The 24,881-nt window shown below is 40.4% G+C and overlaps 1 protein-coding gene across 1 annotated transcript in view; it reads left to right on the forward strand.

The window, feature by feature from the left end:
• The window catches only part of snx29 (sorting nexin 29), a 141,795-nt gene that overhangs the window by 72,825 nt on the left and 44,089 nt on the right, over window positions 1-24,881 (forward strand). Inside the window, exons 15-18 of the mRNA XM_085361258.1 lie at window positions 2,056-2,162; window positions 22,714-22,830; window positions 24,277-24,332; window positions 24,612-24,693. Of these exons, the coding sequence (XP_085217384.1) occupies window positions 2,056-2,162; window positions 22,714-22,830; window positions 24,277-24,332; window positions 24,612-24,693 (362 nt within the window). The remainder of the gene's footprint in view (window positions 1-2,055; window positions 2,163-22,713; window positions 22,831-24,276; window positions 24,333-24,611; window positions 24,694-24,881) is intronic.

Raw genomic sequence — 24,881 nt, forward strand, 5'->3', positions numbered from 1 at the left:
TGCAGCCATGAATGTTTTATCTAAAACTGGAGCTGTTACGAGACAGCAGCAGGAGGCTAGACACCACCGGTTTGAAGCTCTGAGTGACTCTTTAAGTGGACTCACAAACCTCATTAAAAATGTCACAGGTTGCTTTTTGTTATAAAAGTTGTTCACTGGTTTTTATGCGGTGACTCTACAATGAGAATGGTCCCAGCTCAGGGTTTCCTGACTCTATTTTTTGCTGATATTTACTTGCACATAATTGTTTGTTTGTTGTATATGTTCACTTGTATGTACTAATTTTGGGTGTAAACTGCTGTTGGAAACGTTTAATGAAAATATGGAGAAGATATTTTCCCATCCTTATTCCTGTTTCTCCTCGTTAAAGGCCACCTCACAATTCCTTGATTTCTTTTTTGCAGATGACTTGTTTGTTAAAGTGGTACATTATTACAAATGGTGATTTCTGCCAGACATTGCTGGGCAAAGTAATCACTGCACTTGGCAGAGAGCTGCAGTGATTTATTGAAACTTTTGGCAACATACATAGAAACATGGTATACAAGTGAACAGTTTTTGATTGATTGATGATACTTTATTCATCCCAAAATTGGGTTAAGGCTGCCATACATACCATACATACATTACACAAACATCACATGGGGAAGACAGGTCAGTTCAGTTTCAGCGAGAAAATAATTCATGCTGATCCATGAAGGATAGCGTTCCATTGTGTGTTTTTCTATCCAGGTTTTTATTTGCTTTTATTGCATTGCAAGTGTGTTTGGGATCATTGTCACTCAGCTGATGGTACTTTTTTGGGTTCATAGGCTCTAGTGTTTAAGCTTTTTTAGCTACAAGCTTATTTTGTGAAAGGCATTTCTGTAAAAATGGTCAGGTACAAGGACTGGACTGGAAATCAATGAAAAAAGCAGCCAATGTCCAAAGGAAAACAAAGAAATACCTTTAAAAAACCTGGAGAACTATTGCTCCAGAGAATAACATGCACATGTTTACAGTATGTGAACAGCTATGTGTGCGTACCAGCAGTCCACTTGGATAACTTTACTCCTCTTATTTGTGAACTTGTACCTGCCTGTGATTCTCAGCAGCTGTTCTCCCTACGGTACCTTTGTTTGGAACCACAGGAAGCTCCTTCATCAATACCTGTCTCACTCTGTCTAGACGTTCAGACACTTGCTGGAGGTTCTCTCTATAATTACAGTCTAGCTGTAGATTTTCTAAAACCTCCCCCTAAAGAGCCATTGCCACGAGTTTATTTGAGCTCTGTCGGGCCTTTGGACATGCTGAATATGTTCCTGTGTAATTTATTTTCAACCTCTTTTATTTGTCTTGGCTCATGTCTCTCTCCCTGTCTCTCCCTCCTTCTAGCCTCAGTCTATTAGTCTCTGTGTTTGTTATGTGTGGTGGCAGTGAAATAACACTGTTCATTTGCTTTTGCTGAGGTGAAAAAACAATCCATCTTACACCCACCTTCTGGAAAAAAGAAGGAAAAAGATTCAGTGCTCTGACTTTAGCGTGTTCTGCCGTTCTTTGCTGAGGGAACTGGATTAGTTGACGTTAATAGGCTCAGAAGCGCCGCTTCAGGCTCTGCTGGGATGACTTTAGCAAGTTAGCAAGCTACAGTAGTGCAAAGAAACAATAAACTCTATCTGAAGAGGAAGTCGGAGTAGAACAGGCAATGGTGAGAGAAGGGGAGTTTATCATTTTGACAGAACAGTAAGAAGATTTCTGAGAAAGAAAAATGTGGTTTTAAGTGCACATGAAAGGAAGTATATATGCATACTCTAAGAGAGTGCATACTCTGTGGACGTGTTGTTGTCTTTCAAGCAGACTATATTGTTATACTCATATCGCATTCCAAATTGAGATTCATTGTGTTTGCATGGTTGCGTTGTTCAAAACAAGACATGGAACAGCTGCCAGTGTCAAAGCTCACCACAGAAGATGACTGTAATAAGAGTTTTTCACCACAGCGTGTCCTTTGGACATGTCTCAGTATCTTTTCATCTTTGTCAATGCTCCTTCTCTCTCTTTCTCTGTCTGCTGCAGCCCTGTCCGTGTTGCGGTCAAGCGAAGAGCAGACTCCAATTCCACAGAATAAGTTCATGGGCGACATTGAGGAGCTGGCTGCTAGCTATGAACGCAAACTCATCGAGGTGAGTGTTGTCCTCATTCATACTGCTACAGAGAGAAGGATCAGCGTCAAATGTTTTTAAAGCTTGTTTATAATAAAATCCAGGAAGTTTCCAGGTTCCCTCCAGTTCATCACATGAGCGACATACTGTAAATGTTAGTTCCTCATGTTTGAGACATTGCATTGCTCTCAATTTTCACACTTCAAGACAATTATTGTGCTAACAGGAGAGATAAAATAACAAATTGTATCTCTGGGTTTAGTTCCAGAGCGGTTCCCTGTGTTTTCTACCACATTAATAAATACGGATAAGATTAATTGTAGCTAAACTGCCATTTCAATTTGTGTTTATCTCATCGTTAGCAAGGGGCGACTCCTGTGGTTGTGAAAAGTAGTCAGATTTATTGAGGTCTATGAGAAAATAATCACTCGATTTGTGACCTCAGTTAACGTTTTCTGCTAAGCTTTTGCTCGACCACTAGTTTCACATGTTCATTTTTTTCTACTGCTTCAGGCCTTTAAGGATCTATAAAACTCTGTGTGAGGAACCTGGGAGTGGTCTGCACGGCACTTTTTGCGTTTGATAAACGGATCCATGCTGTTGTTAAAACGAGCTTCTTTGCTCTGCTTCAGAGGGCATCCATGGCCTCAGTTTGTCTCGACTGTTGCGTCTTTATTCAGTCTGTCACTGCTTGGCCGACTGCAGCTGCTCAGCTGTTAAACTGGCTCATGCGAGCAAGACCAGATATCACTCGTGTTGGCTTCCTTAGATCTGCCTCCTGCTGAGTTTTAGAATTGATTTGAAGATTTTCTTGTTTGTTTTTAAGCCATTACATGGGTTGGCACTTGTTTACGTCTCTGATCTTTTAACTTTGCTCACTCCAACTAGATCAATGAGGTCTGCTGAGCAGATGCTCCTAGCTGTCCCAAGGTCCTGATTAAAACATAAAGGAGATCAGGCCTTTGCAGTGGACCAAACTGCACCTTCACATCAGGAGCTTTCCAAAATTAGTCATTTCTGAAACTCGTATGAGCATTATTTGGCTTTTAAAGCTGACTGAATACTGATTTCTGTTTACTGCTGTTGGATTTATGTTTCACCCCATTTTTGTCAGAAGGTGGGTTCTTTCTTTCTTGTTAAAGCACATAATGAGGGCGTTATACTGTGAGAGAGTCCAAAAATTTACATATAGAGAAGTAAAATAAAAATAAGACTTTTGAGAATTTTCAAAAGAGTAGTAATAAATAATATGTACATTAAATCTTCAGTTACGTGCTGGCCCTCAGTGACTTAAACGGTGGCATCTCTGGCACTGATGCTGCTCCCCCCAGCAGAAAGCAGCAAAGTAGATGGGAGTTACAACCACAGACTAGTAGAAGATCTCCAGCATCTTGCTGCACACATTAAAGGATCTGAGCTTCCTTAGAAAGTAGAGTTTACTCATCCCCTTCTTGTGCGGAGCATTGCTGTTGGTCCTCCAGTCCATTCTGCCATTCATTGCAGTGACCAGCTTTCTGTACTTGAACTCCTGCCCACCCTTAGTGCAGCCAACCACTGCAGGGTCATCAAAGAACTTCTACAGGTGGTAACCCAGTATTACTAACCGCCACCACCCAGACATACAGACTGAGGTTGATCAGTTTTGTTGTTATCTTATTTCATATTCTTTTGTTTGTCGAACAGTTTGCACTTAAATGTGCTTCTACATAAACTTCACATCACTTCTGACTTCCCTACAGTATATTATTGAATTTAGTAAATGATGATGGTCCTGTTTAGACTAAAGTAGTTGATAAAGTGGGGAAGGTTTTAGGGTTTTCCCACACACATGCCTTGGGCTACGCTGTTTGTTCAGTCTTGTATTTGTAGGATTAGGTAACCAGTTCCACCCATCTTCAAAAAAATGACCGTGACTGCCACGCTGTAGTACAGAAACTGTAATGTGCTGTGACTGTGGCTGTGTCTGTCTTTGAAATGAAGCTTTTGAAATTCCAACCACTTAAACCTTGTTGCGCCTCAATTCAAAGAAGTTGATTTTTCACTCTGAGTTTTATTTTGTTTATTTTACTCGGAAGGATAAACACGACGTTCCCGTCTGCATTTCACTCTCAGGATCATCTGCCGGTGCCCGAGTTTCAGAAAGCTTCTGTTTGCTTTAAACGAACGGGGGAAGTCACAGCTTCTACTTCACAATACAAAGTGTTCACTTACTGTATATATTATCAAAGTAAATGAGGTCATGATTTGCGTTAATACCTGCATTCAGAGCTTTTAGTTTTGGGGAAAAATGTCCCCAGGCTACTCCAACTAAATAAAGTAGAGAAATTGGACTTTCTGCATTTGCATTGATTTAAAACCCATAACAGTGCCAACAGAGCTTTTCCCCGAGCAGGTTCTTTGCAGAAACATCAATTGAGGATCTCAGGAAGCTCTATAATAATAGGACATAAGGCATAACTTTGCCTGCTGTCTGAGTAATGATGAGAGCTGTGTCCAGTTTACTGTTAGATTGACCAATATGACAACACTCCCAGTAAGAGTGTATTCTAATGGGTAGTGACACGTGTGAGGGTGTCTGCATGAATAATTCATCTGAGGTTTTATATTTTTTTAATAAGAAATAATTCAGTCTGTGTTTCCCCAAACTGTGTCCTCACTTATTTATGCACATGCATGTATGGTGCATTTTTAATGATGTTTACTTATTTATTTGTTCGTTTACCGAGCTGTCAGTGTCATTTGGGCCTTTACAGCAAGACCGGAGGACAGTGTGGAGCACAATCACCCTGCAGACTCTGTCCTTCATCCAACTTGGTATAAATTATCCTGTCGTGCAGGATGCAGGTATTTTCCTCGTCCCTGTTTGGTAATAAGTTGCAGAGTAGGGATCTTGTAAAATGTGAGTGTGACTGCTCTGGTGAGGCTAGTGCTTGCTCTTTAGATAACAGCAAACCACAGAGGAAAATGGAACAAGAAAGACTTGCAGCTAACAGGAGATAAAGAATGTTCTTATTATTGTTCATCACCAGTGCTGTCAGCTGTCTCCCTTAATAGGACTTACCATAATATTCAGTGCAGTGGGATATTAGTGTGAAATAGAGACGGGCAAAGCAGAAAAATGGCTTTTAATGGAAAACTCTGTGTGTGTGTGTGTTTTCATGAACGGAAATAGCAGAGTTGTGATGTGTGGGCTGAACTGGTCCCAGTTCAGTGTCTTTGAAAAGAAGAAAAATGGCACAATTTTTTTTATAAATTTTTATTTAAATAAGAAACTTGAGCCATGACATAATAGTTAAGTTATTCTTATTCAACATATTGCCAACAAGAAAAGTCCAGCAATCACTGGAGTGCTGTGATTGCTGGTTTGGGTTAAGCTAGGTGGAGTAAGATGGCAGAGCCGGTCCAATCTTGCGCCAACATTCTGCCTTTTCTGTGCACAATGAAGACAGCAACATGCAGAGTGATTATTGGAATTGTCACAGGACACGAGCATCCTATCTGGGCTTCATGTGGCGACTAGGGAAGGGTATCGTTTAGGTTTTATCCGATACCAGTACCAAACCGGTACTTTTGAAACGGTGCCGGTGCTTAAACGGTGCTCGAACCGGTGCCCGAACCGGTGCTTAAAGAATGGAGAACACACACTTTGTCCAAAAACCTCTTATGTTTAGCTGTTTTTTTTGTAAAAAGGTAACAATGTTAGCCTTTTCTGCAGCTATAGGGGATTTATGGCATCACTCTTGGCTGGAAGCAGTGCTTAATCAATGGAAACAACACAAACTTTGTCCAAAAACCTCTCATGTTTAGCTATTTTCCACTTTTTCTTTGGTCGTTTTAGCCTTTTTGGCCAGGGTGAAGGGAGCATCTGCCATCAAACAAGAAGACAGCAGCATGTAGCTATGGTGATGTTTGCTAGTTCACCTTACGTGCATTAATGTAATAACGTGGTTAGCCTACTCAATGTAAATTACACAGGGACAACATTAAGCTACTCACACAGAGAAGAACGGCTGCTGCAGCCATCGTCCGTCATCATTTCTGCTACACTGGCAGGGCTAGGGGCCAGGACTCTCCCGGTCGGGTTTTTGGGGGATGTTGCTAACTCCGGGTCCAATAACAGGCACCACACCCGCAGTAGATGTGCTCGATGTGAGGTCTCGCAGCAAGCTATCAAATACGGTGCATTTCTCGGCTTTTAACAAAATGCTATAAGAGTCCCAGATATAAACCTAGTGGGAGTATCCCCCCACAGAGGGACAAAAGGACCCCCTGATGATCCTGAAGAAGCTTCTCGGATGAGAGGTGAAACGTCTTCAAGTAACTTAAAGAAGTCCAGACGCTTTTCTTTGCAAGCTCCTTTGACTACGATGACCTGGATGACTGAGAACCTTCACAGACAGATTGGCTAGAATCCAAAGTGTATGACATCTCAGGGGAAAAAAGCACCGAAATGTGCGCTGCTTTTCGGTCTGGTTACTACCGTTTATGTCAGAATACCGGTACCCATCCCTAGTTGCGACTAATTGATTGTCAGGCACAGCATCAATCACACAGGAACGACAGTTGAAGCAAACACACACATAAAAAATCCAAACTCTGTGTGCATTGCACGTGACATGGTATCAGCTTACTTTTAGTGCTAACCATGCTAGCATGCTATAGCTGGGAAGAAATCCTCTAATAAATTCAAGGTGGAGTTTGCAGTCTACAGTGTTTGTTCTGGGAGAACAAATACAGATGAATAGAGTGACTGGCCGCAGGAAATCTCAAAAGGTGCCTGGGCCTTTGCAACCCTAATCTCACCGTAACTTAGATTTAGTGTATACACAGCTTAACAAAACGCTGGTTTGTTAAGCTGTGTCTTTGCATTTTGAAGCCGAATGTGATGAGTGAGGTGTGGATCTGATTGTAAAAACACACACTTCAGCAATTCCTGGATAATCCACTTTTCTGCCTCCTAGCATGGCCAGAAATTACAAAACGCACTTAATGTTATATTCAATAAACTTCAAAATGGAGACTGAGCCCATAAACTCATCAGGAAGTTGTTTGCTGTATTCACAGACAAATGGAGATGAGGGTCGTTTTCCCAATAAACTCAAACGATACAAAAAGCAACAACTGGGCTCATGGCTGGTGAGCAATAAAAATAATTGAATTTACTTTTATTAAAATAATCTGTTTTAATAAAAAAATAGAGTAAAGGCACTTCCATATTGACCATACTTTTCAGTCCTGACAGCTCAGTCCATCTTTTAGCAGTGTGATAAATGCACCGCTCACACGAGCTGAAACTGCAGCGCAGCTTCTCCTGATATAAGAATTTGACATTTTGTGATTTACACGAGCAGCTGTCAACACTCCTGATTCCACTGTCTCCGCTCGGTGACTGAGACAAAATCTGAGCAGCCAAGTTATTGATTTTTGAAAATGTCACATCAAGCCTTGTTTGATACATAAAGGCCTCACTGAGACAAATAAATACTGGATGGGGGCTCAACCTTCATTAACCTGTGAAACACGCCCGTGTTTCTGACCTATTTGAGTTTTAATTTAATGATGCAAATGCCTTGTATTGACTTTAACTTTGCACTCAGAACTCGATGCTCGTTTCCTTTTCATGTTGCCTTTGAAGCTGTGCACAAGGCAAACCTCAACAAATGAAAGTAATTTAGTGGTTGCTCAACAGGGTAGCTTTTTCCTGACATGCAGGTAATGATGGCCTGTGAGTTTGGTTTTGGGCTTGGCATCTTTTACCAGAACCAAGCTTGTGATGTCTTGTAAAGGCATGAAGGGCAATGAAGCCTCATATGGCCATTCCACTGAAGCTACTGATTGCACCATTCAAGGCAGCAAATATGATTGGCTGGTTGCTGATGACTCCAAAGAAGAAGTATTTCTTACTGCTGCTACAAAAATCCATTTGTTATAGTTTCAGTGAGCTCACTTTAGTTCAGTTTATCATTACAATAAAACCACTTTTATTAAATGTTTTTAAAGCTGCATTAGCTGGTGTTCTGATAATGCAGATGCAGATTAGACAGAAGAACATAATCACCTTAGAGCCTTATTATGGCAGTTTGAATGGATCATTAAGTAATTTACACAGATATGGAGCCATACTGGCATTCATTTGGACTTTTGTTTCTGAATTTTAGTTTCTACCAACTCTGCTTGTAAAGCCTAAGCAGGTAGTATACAGTGGGTTTATCAGACTTCCTCTGAAAGCGCCTGCCTTCTGGGGCTACAAATGAACATACTGACAGTTTGTGGACCATTAAATCAAACAATGAGCTACAAGAGTCTAAAAGGCTGTGAAGAGAAATACACCGACAGCAGCCTGATATACTCTGTTGTTACTGATTCTATTAGTATGATCAAAAAGATCCACGATGATGCCCACAGGAAACAAAAATCTTACCAGATGTAAACTTTGCAGATCTCTCCTTAAGGTAGTTTCCTTGAACACCTCTGAACTTCCTCCCAGCGTGGCTGCTAGTTTGAGATTGATCCCTGCAAGACGCATTCTTAGATTTAGAATATGCACCTTGCAAACATCAGTTTCTGTATCTCAGTGACCAGCTTTTGCTTTGAGGATCATCACCAGCGATGAGAGCTGAGTTTCCAGCTTTTATAGACCGAACAGGATTTATCTGTGAAATAGGCAAAAGTTTCTGCAGTAATTTGAAGGTGTTGCGTTCAGGCCCAGACCACCGTCAGGAATGTTAATGCACTGTGTTGGACACTCAACGCAGAGTCCTGCTGTAACATCCTGAGGTGCCTGAGGGGCAACATCTGTCAGGAAATGACCTCAACTGTGGTGTGTGCCATTATATGTCAGCACACACATTGAATAGGGAGTTGTAGTTGTTTTTTTTAACCACCCAAACACAAATATACACGATATACACAGTTTGTGGGACAGCTGGTCTGTTGGTCATTCTTACTTGTGCTGTTGCTGGTCCATGAGCCAGGTGTTAAACTAGAGACAGTTGTGTAGGGACAGAAGATGATCACGGTTTGTGTTATCAATAATGGGATGCCACTCTATGTTCTTGGTTGCCATGGTTAAATGGTAAGTTTCCATGTACTAATTTTTCACATTTTATATGGTCTTGCATGATGAATATGAATATAAACAAGAAAAGTGTCTTAAATAATTATGTAATGTAGGTCAAAAATCTGGAAATTCTTTGGTATGGTTGCGTTTGCCTGTCTGCTCTTTGACTAACAGCTAGCTGTGCGTGTGCTTTTCCCATCTCAGTTTTGAAATCATCTCTTTAAATCATCTGTTTAAAATGTTTTTGGTTTTACTCATTCAACCTATAACCAAACGGTCTCAGTGAGTAAGAAGCCTTTGTTTTTGGTGCCACAATCTGTTTTCTCTCATTCTTCTCTTATTTCCTTTCATTCTTTGCCGTGTCAATCAGAGGGTGATGCTGGCGTGTTCGTGTGCGCTTGCATTCGCCAACTGCGTGAATCCCTATCATAAATCTTCATGAATGTCTGATCAAAGCTGGTTTAAAAAAAGCTATCAGTGTGCAAGCACATCACCGTATCCCAGTGGATCTGTTTCTGAGTGAAATAAACAAAAAGGACATGAAAGACAGACAGATGCAGAGAGATGAAAACGAGGGGGGAGCAAGTGCAACAACTCCAGGGAATAAAGACATAACCATTTTAATTTGCATCTTTATGGCATTGTACTTCTCTTTGTCTGTGAATAATAAAAAAACAACAACAACAAAAATGCTTTGCATAATGCAGTAAAGATTTCCACCGAGGTTTCTGAGAAACACCCAAACTGCATGACACCGATCTGTGAGTGTTGGGCGATAAGGAAAAGGTGGGCAGGCGATGATGTAACACATCGTCTTATCAGCGCACGCAGGCTGTTGGTGGCAGGCTGAAGGTGTACAGTACAGAAACACCTCTATGAACTTATCAGGCTTCCAGTCATGCACACTCACCAGGATGTGACTGTTCATTTTTAATTATATTTTTTTATCAATTGTGAAGCTGATCCGACAGAGCACTTTGCAAAAGTCTCGAGCCAGCTTTCATGTCCTTGTATTTTGCTTCCAAAGAAGCAGAGTTTCATGTAATCTCTTTAAATGGCCTTGAGCAAACAGTGCAATCATACCTTTAGATGAATAAGCAAATAATACCAGAGGTAACAGTTTGACAGGCATAAAATAGTATTTTTGCAGGCAGCAATGGGGTGATTCCCAAAGAACCAGTGGCTGTAAATTTAGAATAAAATGGTTTGGGACTCCCAACTTCAGCCAGGGGTGTTGGCCAATCTGTCAAAATTGCAAAACTGCAGAGAAAATCGCCACTTTTTAAAAAATTTTTGATCCTATGCAATACTATCTCCCAATGCAGTCCAAGCATACCTGGGTAGAAAAACATGCTATCAGTCATGGATTGGCTTCCTCCAGAGCCCAACCTTAACATTACTGGAACAGTGTGGGAATTATCTTGACAGGGAAGAAGCCTGGAAAACTATTCTTGCAGCCGATCCTTACTGAAATGACCAGAAAGATGCCTAAGAGTTCAGGCTGTGTTGAAAAATACATGTGGTCGTACCACATACTGACTCAAGTTTGTTAGAATTCCAAAAACCTCTCTGAATCTTTGCCTTTCATACTAGGTTTTAATATTTTTGCACATTTCAATAAATCACTGCAACCATTTCCCATTTTCTTAAAGCAAACTATAAAGAAATGAAGAGAGACTTGGGGCTTTTGCGCAGTACTTTAGTTCACTTAAAGTTAACTTAACTCAGCCATTCAGGATGTTTTTATTGAACATTTTGCACAAAATGTCCTCCTATTAAAAAAATAAATAAATAAAGGAAAAGATTTTTAAAGAAAAACTCTTCCTTAGTTATGATTTTAAAAAGGGAGAGTTTAAAGGCTACTTCTCTTTAGGCAATTCAGATTTATACCTGGAAACCTCTAAGCCAGTAGGAGATGTTCAAATACTCCTTTGAGTAAAATCAGTTCTTTGTGTTTCTGAAAACCAATTTGGATCTTTTTAAGAACCTCTTAATGTCGCCTACGAATAGGCTGAAGTCTCATTTAAAAAAGTGGAACCGGTGGGCAACAACAGACTGCTGCGTCTCTTTTTATCATATGAAGATGCTCTTTTTATAACGTTCCCACCTGTCACCTGACAACCCAGCCCAGTGATGATCCTTTTCATGAGAACAGCCACATCTAACTCTGCAATATGTACATAGTGTCCTGCAGTTTCATTCATAAGGCAAAAGCATTATTACTGCATCCATACGTTTAATGTTTCAAGAACAACTTTTGGTAATTTCTTAAAATCTTGAAATCGGAGAACTGATGAGAATCTTTCGGTCAAAGGTCAAGGTCACTGTGACTTCATAAAACACCTTGTTAGCCATAACCACTGAATTTGTACGCTAGTGATAAGAAGTCTTTACCCAGATTAAATTTTAAAAAATGCACACAAGGGCACTTTTCAAATGTCAGTTTAATTAAATCCAACAAGTGCTGCTGAAGCAGATCAGATATGTAGAGATTTCTTTTTTCATTTCATTTAAATATCCCATATTTAGGCATATAATTGCACGTTATAGACAGAGATTTAACTACTTATGTTTTAAAAAACCATAAAATTATTTGTTTTGCATTTTAATTTTGATAACCATTAATCAAACTGGAAGGTGAGATTAATAATTATGTAGTAATTAGTCTTTGGAAACATTTAATATTTCTTTTGAGTTTGAAAGTAGTTTGAAAATTGCTCATTTTTAATTTAAACAGCCAAGTTTTGTCCTCATTTTGAGAGCTTGGTACATCATACAGTAGTGCTGTAATCTAACTAGGCTAATCCTCTGTCATCATTAGCCAGATTGTTCAGTAGTGATCTGTCACGTCTTACACTACAGATATTTTTCATCTTGTTTCAGTACGCAGTGTGTTGAGTATTTTCTATCTGCTGTACTGCATTGATAAGTAGAATGAGATTGCTGTTGCAGGGTAGAAAAGACATATAGGTCGAAACTTCCAGTGGGATCAGGGATTCTCCCTTTGATCCACAAGCTCATTAATTAACCATAAACAACATCAAGAACAAGTGCAACAATTACAAGCTACTGACTCACAAGAGCGATATTAATAACCAGAAAAATATGAACCAGCATGCTTCTATAATTCTCCTTGTCTTTGCTGTGTAATGCAAGTGAATGTGACCCTTGAGTAGCCCAGATATTGCATAATGCATATTATTCTTTCTCAAATAATGCAGGTCAATCTGCTTTGAAGTGTTCAGACAGGCTCTGAGCACAAAAGCCTTTCAGAGCATTAAATTCTCTCTTTTATAGGAATTATGGATTTCTTTGTTCAGATTGGACTGGTAAGCTCTCTCATGTCTTCGATTGCATAACCTTAATGCACTAATGATTTCAGTTACTATTTGTGGGCATTTTTATTCATCTTCAGATGAATCATTCAAGACCTGTAACGCAGTCGAACACCAGACCAGCATTAAAACACAGCGTACCTGATGCGGGGCTTCAATATGCCAAAGTATATTAATGCTACGCAGCTCGTCTCTGTTACTATCGAACTCGGCTGATGAATCCTGGAGTCCTGAGCGTTGCTACTGTACAGAAGCTCTGCAGCACCAGAGTAAGATTTGAAAAGCCGGTTGAGTAAGACTCTAAAATGATTAACAGAATTTATTTAGCCAGTCTTATTATCTTTTCACCAAGGACAGGTTCCTCCAAGTTTCCATCATTTTGCCTGCTGATCTTCACACGATGCTGTTTATATTAAAGACACTGGCAGATTTATCACTGAACTTCTTTGCAGTTTTTTAAAACAACTGGATCATTTCAGTGGTTCACAACATTTATTTTGTTGCCTGAAAGTTACAACTATCACCTGACACGTGAGAGGTGTGTTCTTAAACAGTGAAATAGGCTAAAACATCTCTAAAATCAGCACATTATGCCATGATTTAATCATACTGATGAGGATGATGATGTAAAAGTCTCAAAAACTCACAAGGCTTGTATCAAATATGAAACGCTTGGCTTTAACCTGGATTATCTTTATATTGAAATTTGACAAATATGCAAAAAAAAAAAACCTATTAAATGGAGAAAATACTTTTTCACCACACCGTACATAATATATGTCTCATTCTGCTGGTTTTACACCACACAGCAAACACAGATCAGCCCTTCAGATTCATGGAAGAACAGAAGTCCACAAAAAAGAGAAAACATTTATTATGTGTTGCAATAATCTATAACTACCAGCTGAGTGCTCTTTTAATCCACAATCTTCATCCCGACAAATTCCTGTCAGTGTATATTAAAATGTTAAGTTTTGATGGTGAAAGTGACAACTTTTCCAATGTAAACCTAATCTTAATCCACCCAAATACTTCTGGCATGTGTAGGCCACGAGAACATTTACCAAGACAGGGCTTTCATTTCCTGAATGCTCATCCGCATGTGATGAAAACACCCCTAAAATTAAAGCTGACAGACTGTATTTTAACATTGTCATCACTGTAGCGTCTCAAAGTAATAATACTGCATAATCAAAAAAATGTGTGATCCAAGTGCACAGGCAGCTCGCCGTGTGATGCCGCAGTGACAAAAACCCACGTCTGTACCACAAGACAGATTTAGCTTCTTTTTTTTTTCCCCATAAACTTCTATTTCTAGCTTTTCTATCGGCCCATCTTCCGCTCTCATGAGCTCACACTTCTTAACGCATCTCTCCATCTCTATTTGTATGTTGTTGTTTTTTTCCACCTCAGTTCAGAGTGGACAGCACAGCTTGTGATGTCTATATTTGTCCTCTCTCACACTCTTTCTTGCCCCCCCTCCCTCATTTCTCAGCTGTGTCTCTTCCTCTTAAGGAGCAGCTGTGCTGAAGTGACTCAGAGATGCACATAGAGACCCAAGCTGCATTTATTAGATGTACAAAGAAGCCCAGTACCGGCCCTGTTATGGTTAAGGTCTCACCCAGGTTTAACATTTAAATGAACCTTTGATGCCTTTTATTAGGTTTCCTATCTGATGAACAGTTTATGTAATCTCACAGTCAAAGTCCTATTTTTAAAATGATTCAGACGCACTGGGAAGGACACAAATGAACAAAAACAATGTCTGTTACTGATTCATAATATCTTTAACCACGTATGATTTTTGCATTGTTTGTTTGCTTGTATTGATGCAGTGTAGTTGCTAAATAACAGGGACACCGGTGCCACTTTGACTCATGCTCATCCCCTTTCTTTGTGTCTCCAGCTGCTCACTACCTTCCAATCTCCCGGAAAAGCAAAATAGTATGAACATTATCGTTTATGAAAGTGCTTTCTGTTATTTAAGAGGAAACACTCGGGCTTGGCTTCGAACTGAGCACATACTAATGTGCGAACTTCAAAAAGTGGATAAGTGTAACATGAAAAAAGGGTGTTGTGTTCATAGACAACAGGTTCCGTTTGTGCTGCTGCACCTGCTTCTCTGTCTTCTGTGATCAGAGTATTCATGTCAAGTTGTCACTCCAATTAACAGGCCTCCACTTCACCAGAAACCCACTTAAAATCAAGTATTAAAAAGAAAGGAGAAGTCTGGGTGTACTCCATCACAGCACACCCTGCTGGCGTCCATAGACAGTCCTCTGATGATGGTTTCTAGGTCAGTATCAGACAGCAACTCCTAAAACAATTTTACTTATTGAATCCATAAATGGTATGCAAATAAAACCTCAACATCACCCACTGGTGAAGGCTAGAGTTTGACTTTTTGCCCATTGACATCCCTGTAATCACTATAATGTTAATTCGGATGACGATTTTGGCGACGTTAAACAAAATGTACTTGCTGTAAAAACTGAACAGCTGGTACCTCATAGCTTAATAGAGGGCTTGATATGACTCAAACTGAGGGACAACGCACACTCATGTGGTAGTGAGTTGTTAGTCAGTATGTAGCCACACATTACCCTACACCCACTATGCCTGTTTTACTCAGTGTGGAGGTCACCGTACCACAGCCTGTGACCTCCAAACCCTGATATCAGCTTTCCCTTTTGTTTCCTCTTGTCCTGATGAGCTTTTCCTCCTCTCCATCTAATTTTGCTCCACCCCATTTATAGTATGTGTAATTAAGGTTATGAGGTTTTGGGTCAGCTGTACCACTGCTCCCCCCGTCTGTTTTCTTCTTTTGGGGGTTTCAGCTCACGATGGCATTTTTTATTCAGGCCAGCTCAGCTTGGCACAGATCAGATCATAAACGGGAGGAGAGGAGAGGGAGAGGCGCACGGAGAGATTCTGTAGAGATGGGAGTGGAGAGAAGCAGAGAAGAATAAGGCGTTATCCTCCTCCATGAGATTTTTGTCCTTGTGCGAGCGGGCCTTTGAGCACTCGAGCGGGGAGTCTTTACTGTATGGGGTCGACATCACTTGGGTGGCAGTTTTGCTGAAGTGAGGCAGTGCATCTTACTAAACCAGCCCTGCATGCCTGATAGAGAGACTTCTGCTCTTCTGTAGTCCAGTTTTCAGTCACAGTCAGTCATTACGGTATTTTGGATATATCTGCATCGGATGAGGCATTTGAAGCTAAGATGAGATTGTTTTCGTTTTTTGAAGCTGTTGGCTATTTTTATGACATCCTTACATAAAACATGACTGATTAATTTATTCAAATATTTGATGTGATTAGTTAGGTTGGTGAAGGCTCACGCAGTGCGATTAAAAATAAATGTTGCCTTGTATTTGCTTTTAAGCCGTACACTTCAACTTCGCAGAGTCGCAGAGTTGGAATAAAAGAAAGCAATTTGTCTTTCTTACATACACAATAACCAACAAAGGTATTTGTTTTAATCACGGAGCTTTAGTATATTTGTCATTATTAATGGTAGAGGAAGAGAATCAGTTGAATCAGATTTTTCGTTTGTTTTATTTAAAGGTTCCAGCTGTTAATCCCACTTAAGTGCTGCTAACGGTACAAATTATATCAGTTTTGTAGAAAATTAAAATAATAGACTCGTTCAGCCCAGAAAAATCACAGCGTGAGTTGCAGTTTAATTTCCACTTATTTTTACAAATGCGTAAAAGTATGGTACTGTATACTGTTATACTGCAAGATTATAATTAGAGAAGGCATATTGTCCTTCAGAGTTTTTGCTAGATCATTTTTAATCTGATTAGCACAGCTTCCAGGAAATGCAACGAGCCATGAATGTGTTTATTCCTACAATAAGTAAATCTAATTGCTTGCAAATGAAATTCTGCAAAATGAGCAATTAAACTTCGGCTTCATGGCTTATTAAAAGCACCTTGTAAAGTAATGTTTCACGTTCACAGCTTGTCATTAAAATGCTTTGTGTGTGTCCTCGGCTCCCAAGGTATTGCCATAACCAACAGTGCAATAGCTTGAAACTGTCAGCAAGTATATGTCTGATATTGTTATCATGCACAATATTCAGAATTGTGGCCTATTCATCAAACCTAAGCACCTTTAAGTCATCCTAGTTCGGAGCAAGGGAGTGCAGTTATCACATGTCCTACCTCCTCAGGCAGGCCATTGCAGCTCATTCTGGTCACTTTTGGTTCTCAGTTTTGATTATAGGATATCCTCTGGATATCCCTACCTGAGCCATGACTTTAAGTTGTACAAAGCTCTACAACAGCTGCCTGTCAGGCTTCCATTTTTCAGACTTTTTGAGTTGTCAGGGCTTTTCCTTGTGTTTTATGGTTCCACACTGAAGGTTTTAGAGTTTGAAGCTGCTTGATGGAAATTGTCAGCTAGTCCATCAGCCTTGAGGCTAAGAAGGTACTAGGAGGAAAATAAAGGTGGAGAAAGAGGACATACATGTCATACACACAGATCCCTGCCACCTTCCTAACTCTGGAGGTGCCACCCACAATAGCTTTGACGCAAGAGACCTCTGATGCTGTCCTGGGGTATTTTGGGTTGGATTCTATGGATTCTCACTCACACTGGGTAACACTGGAAACGCTGGAGGGCTCTTTGTCATGTCATGTTGTTGTACTGTGGTGAGGCGCATTGTCCTGTCCTCTTGTGTCTGCAGCAGTGTTTAGTTGGTTGTCTAACATCCACATGAATCCATGTCTGAGGTTTGCCAGAAGGACATTGTTTTAACCTGATTTTTTTAAGCCCGGGTCAGCCAAGGAAGAGTAGGGGCGACATATGCAACAGTGGTTTTATTGCTGTTCTTTGTGTATTGTCTAGCAGTACACTCTCTGCAAGGGTTAAATTGCATCATATCCCTAGTTTGCTTATTACTGTTTGGCATGTTACCACACCGTATGTATATACTTTCCTTTTAAACCATTTACGGCATCAAATTGAACTCTAAAGCTAACTTCTGGAATCTCCATAATGAAGTACAGATTTTTTTGTCTTTTTTCTGATGAAATTTCAAAAGCCACTAATTAGCTGCTACCCAGTAGATATTTATTGGCTGATGCAACACTGAAGTGAGGCTTTGGGTGGCCTTGTCTAGAGAAAGGTCAGCTAAAGAATGTGATAATGCCCACTGAGTAATGCCCATTGCATGTGAGGTCCAGATATGAGTGAATGAACGCTGAAACTTAGTTGTGCATTTTAATGAAGCGTTAATAACACAGAGGAGATGACCTTGCCTGGTGAAACAAATTGGCAATGCTAGCACGTAGCTACTGCTTAATGCAGACCCGTGTTTGGCGTGTAAAATTGCAATTCACATTTTCACATGCACACTTGGATACTCTATACTACATACACTACTGTACACACGCACACATCTACAGCCAGAGAAAAACTTATTAGCACACTCTCACTGAGAATTAATTGGGTTTCCTCACGCTTAAAATTAATTCCCTCCTTTATAATGTCCTATTTAAGAGTCATGGCAGCTAAATAAATAGAGGTGATGAATGGCTTGCATGGCAGTCAAAGGTGTTAAGCATACATGTGCGGGGTCCCTTACTCTTCCCTGTCTGACCTGGGCTTACCAAATCAAATTGAAGTTCAAAGTGTGCGTTTGTGTTTCTCATTCGTACAAATCATGTCGCATCTTCATCTCGTCTCATCACAAATGTCTGGGCTCGGGAGAGAGATGGAAACTTTAAGGGTTGGGGGATTAATTTTTGAGCCACTGTCAGTTATGTTTTATGTTTAAAGATTAGCATCAGCTGTTTTTATTGCTTTGCAGCACTGTCTGATCCAGTGATTTATACTGCCTCGGGTATTTAGAGACATTTTTATATTGACTGAGAGCACTGGTATACCTGCTTAAACAAAAAGCGTCAAGGCAGAGTATCAACCGAGCTCAAACAGAATTCTGAAGAAAAATGAGTCTGTGTCATGTGTGGCTGTATGCAGGCAGGACTGGAATGGTGGACCCAAAGTGCAGACTCTTGGATACGAAAAAGGTGCACTTGAAAACAGCTTTAATGGTGAACCAGACCAAAAACTAAACTGAAAAAATACAAAAAACTAACCAGGCTGGCAAACAGAACACACAGTACAGAATGAGGGTAGATCGCGACACGGACAGAGGAAAAAACAGGGCTTAAAAACAGAGGGAGCAATCAGTGAATGAGAGACAGACGGGAAACACAGCTGGGGCAAATCAGGGCTAACGAGGCAAGGGAAGCAAAACCTGATACATTAACCCGAGATACGGACTTCAAAGTAAAACAGGAAACATAACACAGAGATGCAGACTTGAGAAGGGGATACAGCAACTAAGGAATACAGACAGAAGCCAAAAGACTAAAACTCTAACATAAACCACACAGAGAACCTAAACTCAGAACAACCCTACAAACCATTAGATATAATTAATCCAATCAAAGGACCAAAAACACAAAACCACTGGGTCGACGACCCAGCCCCCCTAACAGTCTGTTTTTCACAGGTAAATAAAAAAGATATATATAATATACTTCTACGACTATGTAGATAACAGTCGTTGTGACTGTAGAGTTGCATACAGTACTTATTTGTTGCATCACCCTGGATGAAATCTGCAGTACTGATAATATCTCTGAAATTATACATACATTTGTAATGCCAGACCAAAATTATTCAACGTGGAATACCTGAAAACAAAAACAAGCCCTGGCACAAAGCTTGAGAAAATCAGAGTTTCACCAGTTTAGTCCTTTTTTCTGGCACGAGTGGCCATGTTTGGATGAGAAGTGAGAATACAAATTTATGAGCTAACGCTAGCAAGCTACATCTATAGACTACACTGGCACACACACCACATGATGCTAATGAGTGCTAAGTAATAGCAAAACTGAAACACAAACTTTGGCGACGTCAACACGATAACTTATCAAAATAAACCATGGAGTGGCTTCATTTTTTCCTGGACGTGTGCATTTGTTGTTCATGTTTCCCTTTTTACATTTGAAGTCTACAAATGTGCTGAGATTGTGCATATAACACAAAATGAATCGTGTCTACTTTGTGTAGTTGTCTTTCTCAATCTAATAGTAGTCTAACACATGACTTTATTTGTTTGCCTGAAAATAACAAAGCTGTGACAGAAGTGAACAGCAGTATCACCTAAAAGAGCATTTTAACATCTCCACCTACGTTGGCAAAATGATCTTTTCCTGCTCACGGTTTATACCAAATACACGGCAGGCATCATGACTCAGTGTGATTTGTGCTCCGCGGCCTTACTGAGATGAATACAGCAAATGACAATTAAGACAAAACCTGTAAAGTCTTTTGCAATCAAGGAAAAACCCATTATCACTATTGAATACTTAAGACTAGCTTATTCTGCGTGATCTTCTTCTTTTTCATTTATTTATTTGTATTTCATTCTTTTGTCCAGTTGAATGCAGTCAGATTTCAAGGAGATTCGTTATTTGTTCTTGTGGCAGAACTCGTCTCTGCTCCACTGCAGCTTTGCTGTCTTTGCTGTTGTCTTGTGGTTGTCATGGCAACTGAAAAGTAAATTTGATACAATTTTGAAACATTCAATAAATGTTGACAAATTACCTATAGAACGCGTCAGTTGTTCCCTGACAGACAGCACTGTTGTCTCTGGCAGTGGTAGTCACTGGTAAAACAAGCTTTTTTTTTTTTCACTGATTGTAAGCCAGCTGTCTCCTAATTGGTTCTCTCTTACAAATGCAAGGTTTAAACAGCAAGTAGGTTGGGCTTGTGAGCTCATGCTCAGTTTCTCAGACCAAATTGGTGATATCCACTCTCATGACCTTATAGAGCACGAAAGATGTGCCGTAACAGTACATCTACTGTATTGTATTGAGGAAGAGAAATCATAATACTGCCCCTTTAATTTCAATCATTGTTACAAACCGATAAAGTGACAAACTCAAGTTTAAATGGCAGACGCTTGTAAAAGTGGGCTGCAACCTCAGTAGGGCTGGGTATCGTCACTGATTTCTAGAATTGATTCGATTCCGATTCACAAGGTCCTGAATCGATTCGATCCACGATTCGATTTGAATCTGGGAAATTTTGCCTCAGACAGTCAGAAATATTATAACTCAGATCAGTACATTTACATATTTTTGTATCTATAAAAAGGAAGCTGACACGTTCCAGACTTTATCAAAGGTGTGAGCATCACAGCAGATGCCTTTGTGTCAAAGTAGCTGAAGATAAAACACAGAAAAACATGAAGGTGATTTTCCTGGTCTGGGATTTTATAAAAATATTCTGCAGTACATCAAAAACGAAAGAAAACCATTAATCAACTTATGAACATTACCTCTGAAGTTACAGCGGTTTTATTAGAGACACAGCATTTTGCATTTTGTTTAATTTTAAAAAGTTTAAATTTGTTCAAAAGCCTATTGAACGGCAGAAATTAGGTTTTCTTTTCGGAAGTAAGTAAAAGTTAAAAAAAACATCGTCCGACAGCGCTGTAAACAGCGGTAGACTTGTGCGTAACAAGCAAGCGAATAATGCAAAAACAGATTTCGGGGATAGACGGGAAACTGTTCTTGAAGTACACTGAGAAAGAGCGAGAGAGAGCTGTGCATGAAGTGTGATTTTATTGTGGTGGCAGCAAAACAGCAAAAGTCAGAGGGAGTCCATGACGATGTTTATGTGAAGCTTAGTTTGGATCTTCTTTTGCTGCTGGTTCGGTCAATATTGTTTGGAGAGAGATAAAACTAACAGCTTTAGAATCAGCGCAAAAAGGGCGTAAACACAAAGCGCGGACCCGCCGAAACATCGGAATCAGCGAGCTGTCGGCTTTCAGCCCCGAGCGTGTCCGTGCCGTCGGGTGAGAAAGGCGACATCTCACTAAGTCTGATGCGCGCTTTGTGTTTACGTCTTTGTGCAGAAGCCGTGTTCCTGCTCTCATTTACTGTTTTAAATGTTTGGTGGTTGTCAAAATTTTGTGACGTTTCACCTGAGATTCTGAAATTTTGGGCAAAATAAATTTATATAAAAAAATCTATTCAGGATTTTAATGAATCGATATCACGTTCTCCAAGCCAGAATCGTTTTTAATCGATGAATCGATTATTAAAACCCACCCCTAAACCTCAGTCGATTTCACCTAGTTGAAGAAAAACTTAAATGAGAAACAGAGTTGTTTTCCTCACAGCCAGCAAAGACCGCAGCCAACCAGCATCAGAACTACTGTGTAAATGTTTTTCAGTGCCACACATACTCTATAAATAAAGCTGCAATATTTCATTTTTCTTGGTTAAAAACATTTTCTGGCTACTTTCACTGTCACCTTTGTTTGAAATGAGCCTTTCCTGTTGCTCTTTTCACTGTTTTCCTTTGGTAATATTGCAGTTTTCATATACCTTGCCTGGTACGAGAACACAAACCGACTTTGGCATAAAGCTATTTTGTAAAATATTCAGGGAACCACAGATTTAATATCGTCGTCAACACTCTTGTCTTTATTACTCGAGAAATCTCCCCTCTTCTTTATGGCAGTGTGTGGCTTCTAAATGCGATGGGATAAAGTTAATGTATGAAGGTCAGCACTGGAGCAACACTGATGCTCAGCTCACCTGTCAGCCGGCAACGGCGCTCTTTCCAAGTGGCTGTGACAGCAGGTGTCCTCCATACAGCACAGTGTGTGTCACAGCTGTCAGTCTCCTGACAGAGACCTGTCCACAGCGTCCAGCCTGGTTAGGCAGACAGGCTGGGGAACACACACACAGACACACTGGATAGCTTGGCTGTATTTGCATGAACACACGTACGCACACACACGGAATAACATTGTGTCAAGGTTAGTTAGAGCTCATGACATTTGAATAGCAGGGAGGAAGGAGAACACATAGGATGGGAACAAATTTCACCTCCTCTCCCTCCATCATTCCTATCTCTGTTGGAAATTGTCCTGCTGTCCTTATCCATTATGTCTTAACTGGAGTGTGTTTGCCTTTTGTGTGATTTTCATATAAACTGACAATTAATTTTTTGTTTTCTGACTCCTACAATGATGTTTAAATGATTTTACACTGTACATAATTGTGTCCTGCAGAAGAGTGGTCCACGGTTTGATTAATTCAAGTTTTCTTCGTGTGTGTGTGTGTGTGTGTGTTTTTTTTAGGTGGCTGAGATGCATGGTGAATTGATAGAGTTTAATGAGCGCCTGTACCGTTTGCTCATGGCCAAAGACCACCTCATAATCCAGATGAGACAGGAGCTCATTGACCTGAGAGGACCGGTGAGTGGCACACAGCAACAGACGCATCCTGTCTCGTCTGATTTCTCTGCGGGTTTTCTCCTTTTCTCTTCTTTGACTTGCCCACTGATTCTGTTTGATTTTCATTTCTACTTGGTCCTGTTTGTTTGTCCATCCCTCGGTTCATTTTCCCCAACAGTCGGCGGCGTCAATAATAGTTATCTTCTTTCTTATTTTCTGTTGGTGAGATTTGATTTTCTCCGGGAGACTTTCTCCTGATCTTGATGGCTATCGATGTTAATACTAAGTATCCATTGTTCTTGTTAGACAGTACACAGACAGAGCTACTTTTTCTCACTACTTTCTACACTAACAAGAAAAACGCACAGATTACCAACGTCTGGTCATGCTCTGGAGAGCCTAAAGCTGTCTAGACGTGCACACACACAGCCTGCCCACAGTTTGAGTTGGTATAGCTTCAGTGAAGGGAGCCCCAGGTAGCAGATAGGAGCTCTTATCCCTGAGCTTCAGCCCTGCTGTACTGGACTCCTGTGGGCGTGTGTGTGTTTTGTGCATGTCCATCTCTGTTTCCTAAGTGCTCCGTGCTTGCTACAACTCAGAGCTGCTGCAGACAGCCAAACCAGGGTCGCTGCCTCACTGATCCCTTTCTTGGTCTTGCTCATCTATTACCCTCTCTCTGTGCGTGCGTGCGTGTGTGTGTGTGTGTGTGTGTTTGATGAAAGCCTGGAGGCTGGCGGCCCAATTGCACTGTCTGTGGTGACAGTGTTTTTGCTCAGGTTTAGATAGGCTCTCTGGGAAATCTGAATAGCATGATTTTCTAAACAGATTTAGACACACACACACACACACACACACACACACAACATGAGTAACACAAGTACACTCACTCTCTTTCTCAATTCGATTGACTTCATTTCTCGAGGCTTTTATTGGCATGAAAGTGTCAAGAGACAAAATTGCCAAAGCATCAAAATGTAATTTGTCTGAGTGTTTGGACATTGCACAATAGCAGTAAATTGAATAGTATTAGAAGTTTAAGATTGATTACATAGTAATTACACACTGTATGTATGAATTGCAGGAACATCCTGCGTGTATGGATGCATGGGTATGCTGTGTATATCTTGGTTATTCGTTTCGCATGTTGATACATATTGTTGGGCAGGGGCAGTTGCTGTCTCCTTTCTTTCCCACGGCCATGTACACACATACTCTTTCTCATCCACAAGGCCAACATGTAGCACGTTTAATGTGGTTACTTCACCAACCTGGAGGCATGCATGCTTGATGAATACATACACAGGGAACACACTGGTGTAGGGATCACTGGTAGATGGATTCAGTGTTTTTTTGTGCGTATCTGATAACATATTTGTGCAGGAGTTTGTCCTGTATTTGAAATGAAAGTCCTCCTTTTGTTTGTTCCCTGCTCTTTAGCGTTCTTCCTCTCATTCATTTTTTTTCCAGGTTCCAGGTGATTTAAGCCAGACGTCAGATGACCCTAGCCTGTCAGATTTTGAGACGTAAGAACATTTCTCTATATCCCCCGTCCAACGCATCTTTCTCTCACCCCTTTCTATCCTCTCATAGTTTGATGTCTCTCACCCCTTTTTCTCCCTTTGCACTGTTTCCTCTGAGTTTACAACTAAATTAGATTTTCAGGTGTTTTACCAGAGTGAACTGCAAACAATGGTAGCTGTCCAAACACAGTGCTGACATACTGTTAATGTTGCCGCTGCTCGGGATAATGATGATGATAATGAAGACGGCGGTGAGAACTGTTTGTTGTTTGTGTCACTCAGGGCTCATCGCGCTCTCATCAACGTATGGATCCCCTCTGTGTTCCTGCAAGGCAGAGCTGCCAACGCCTACCACGTCTATCAGGTACACACAGCCACATTAATATCTCTGTCTGAGCCACGCGTTGTGTTTACCAGGCAAAACGAGTCATTTCATCAAAATATACCGATTTAAACATTGACTTTGATGTCTGATGTACAGACTGCTGTAGTTATAAGACAAAAATAACGTTTTAATTGGAATAGAAACGGTGGAAGGAAGTAATGGACAGA

The sequence above is a fragment of the Diplotaxodon limnothrissa genome, linkage group LG8 (genome assembly GCF_057381915.1).
Source record: "Diplotaxodon limnothrissa isolate DT_005_m linkage group LG8, D_limnothrissa_male_GT1.1, whole genome shotgun sequence".
NCBI lineage: Eukaryota > Metazoa > Chordata > Actinopteri > Cichliformes > Cichlidae > Diplotaxodon > Diplotaxodon limnothrissa.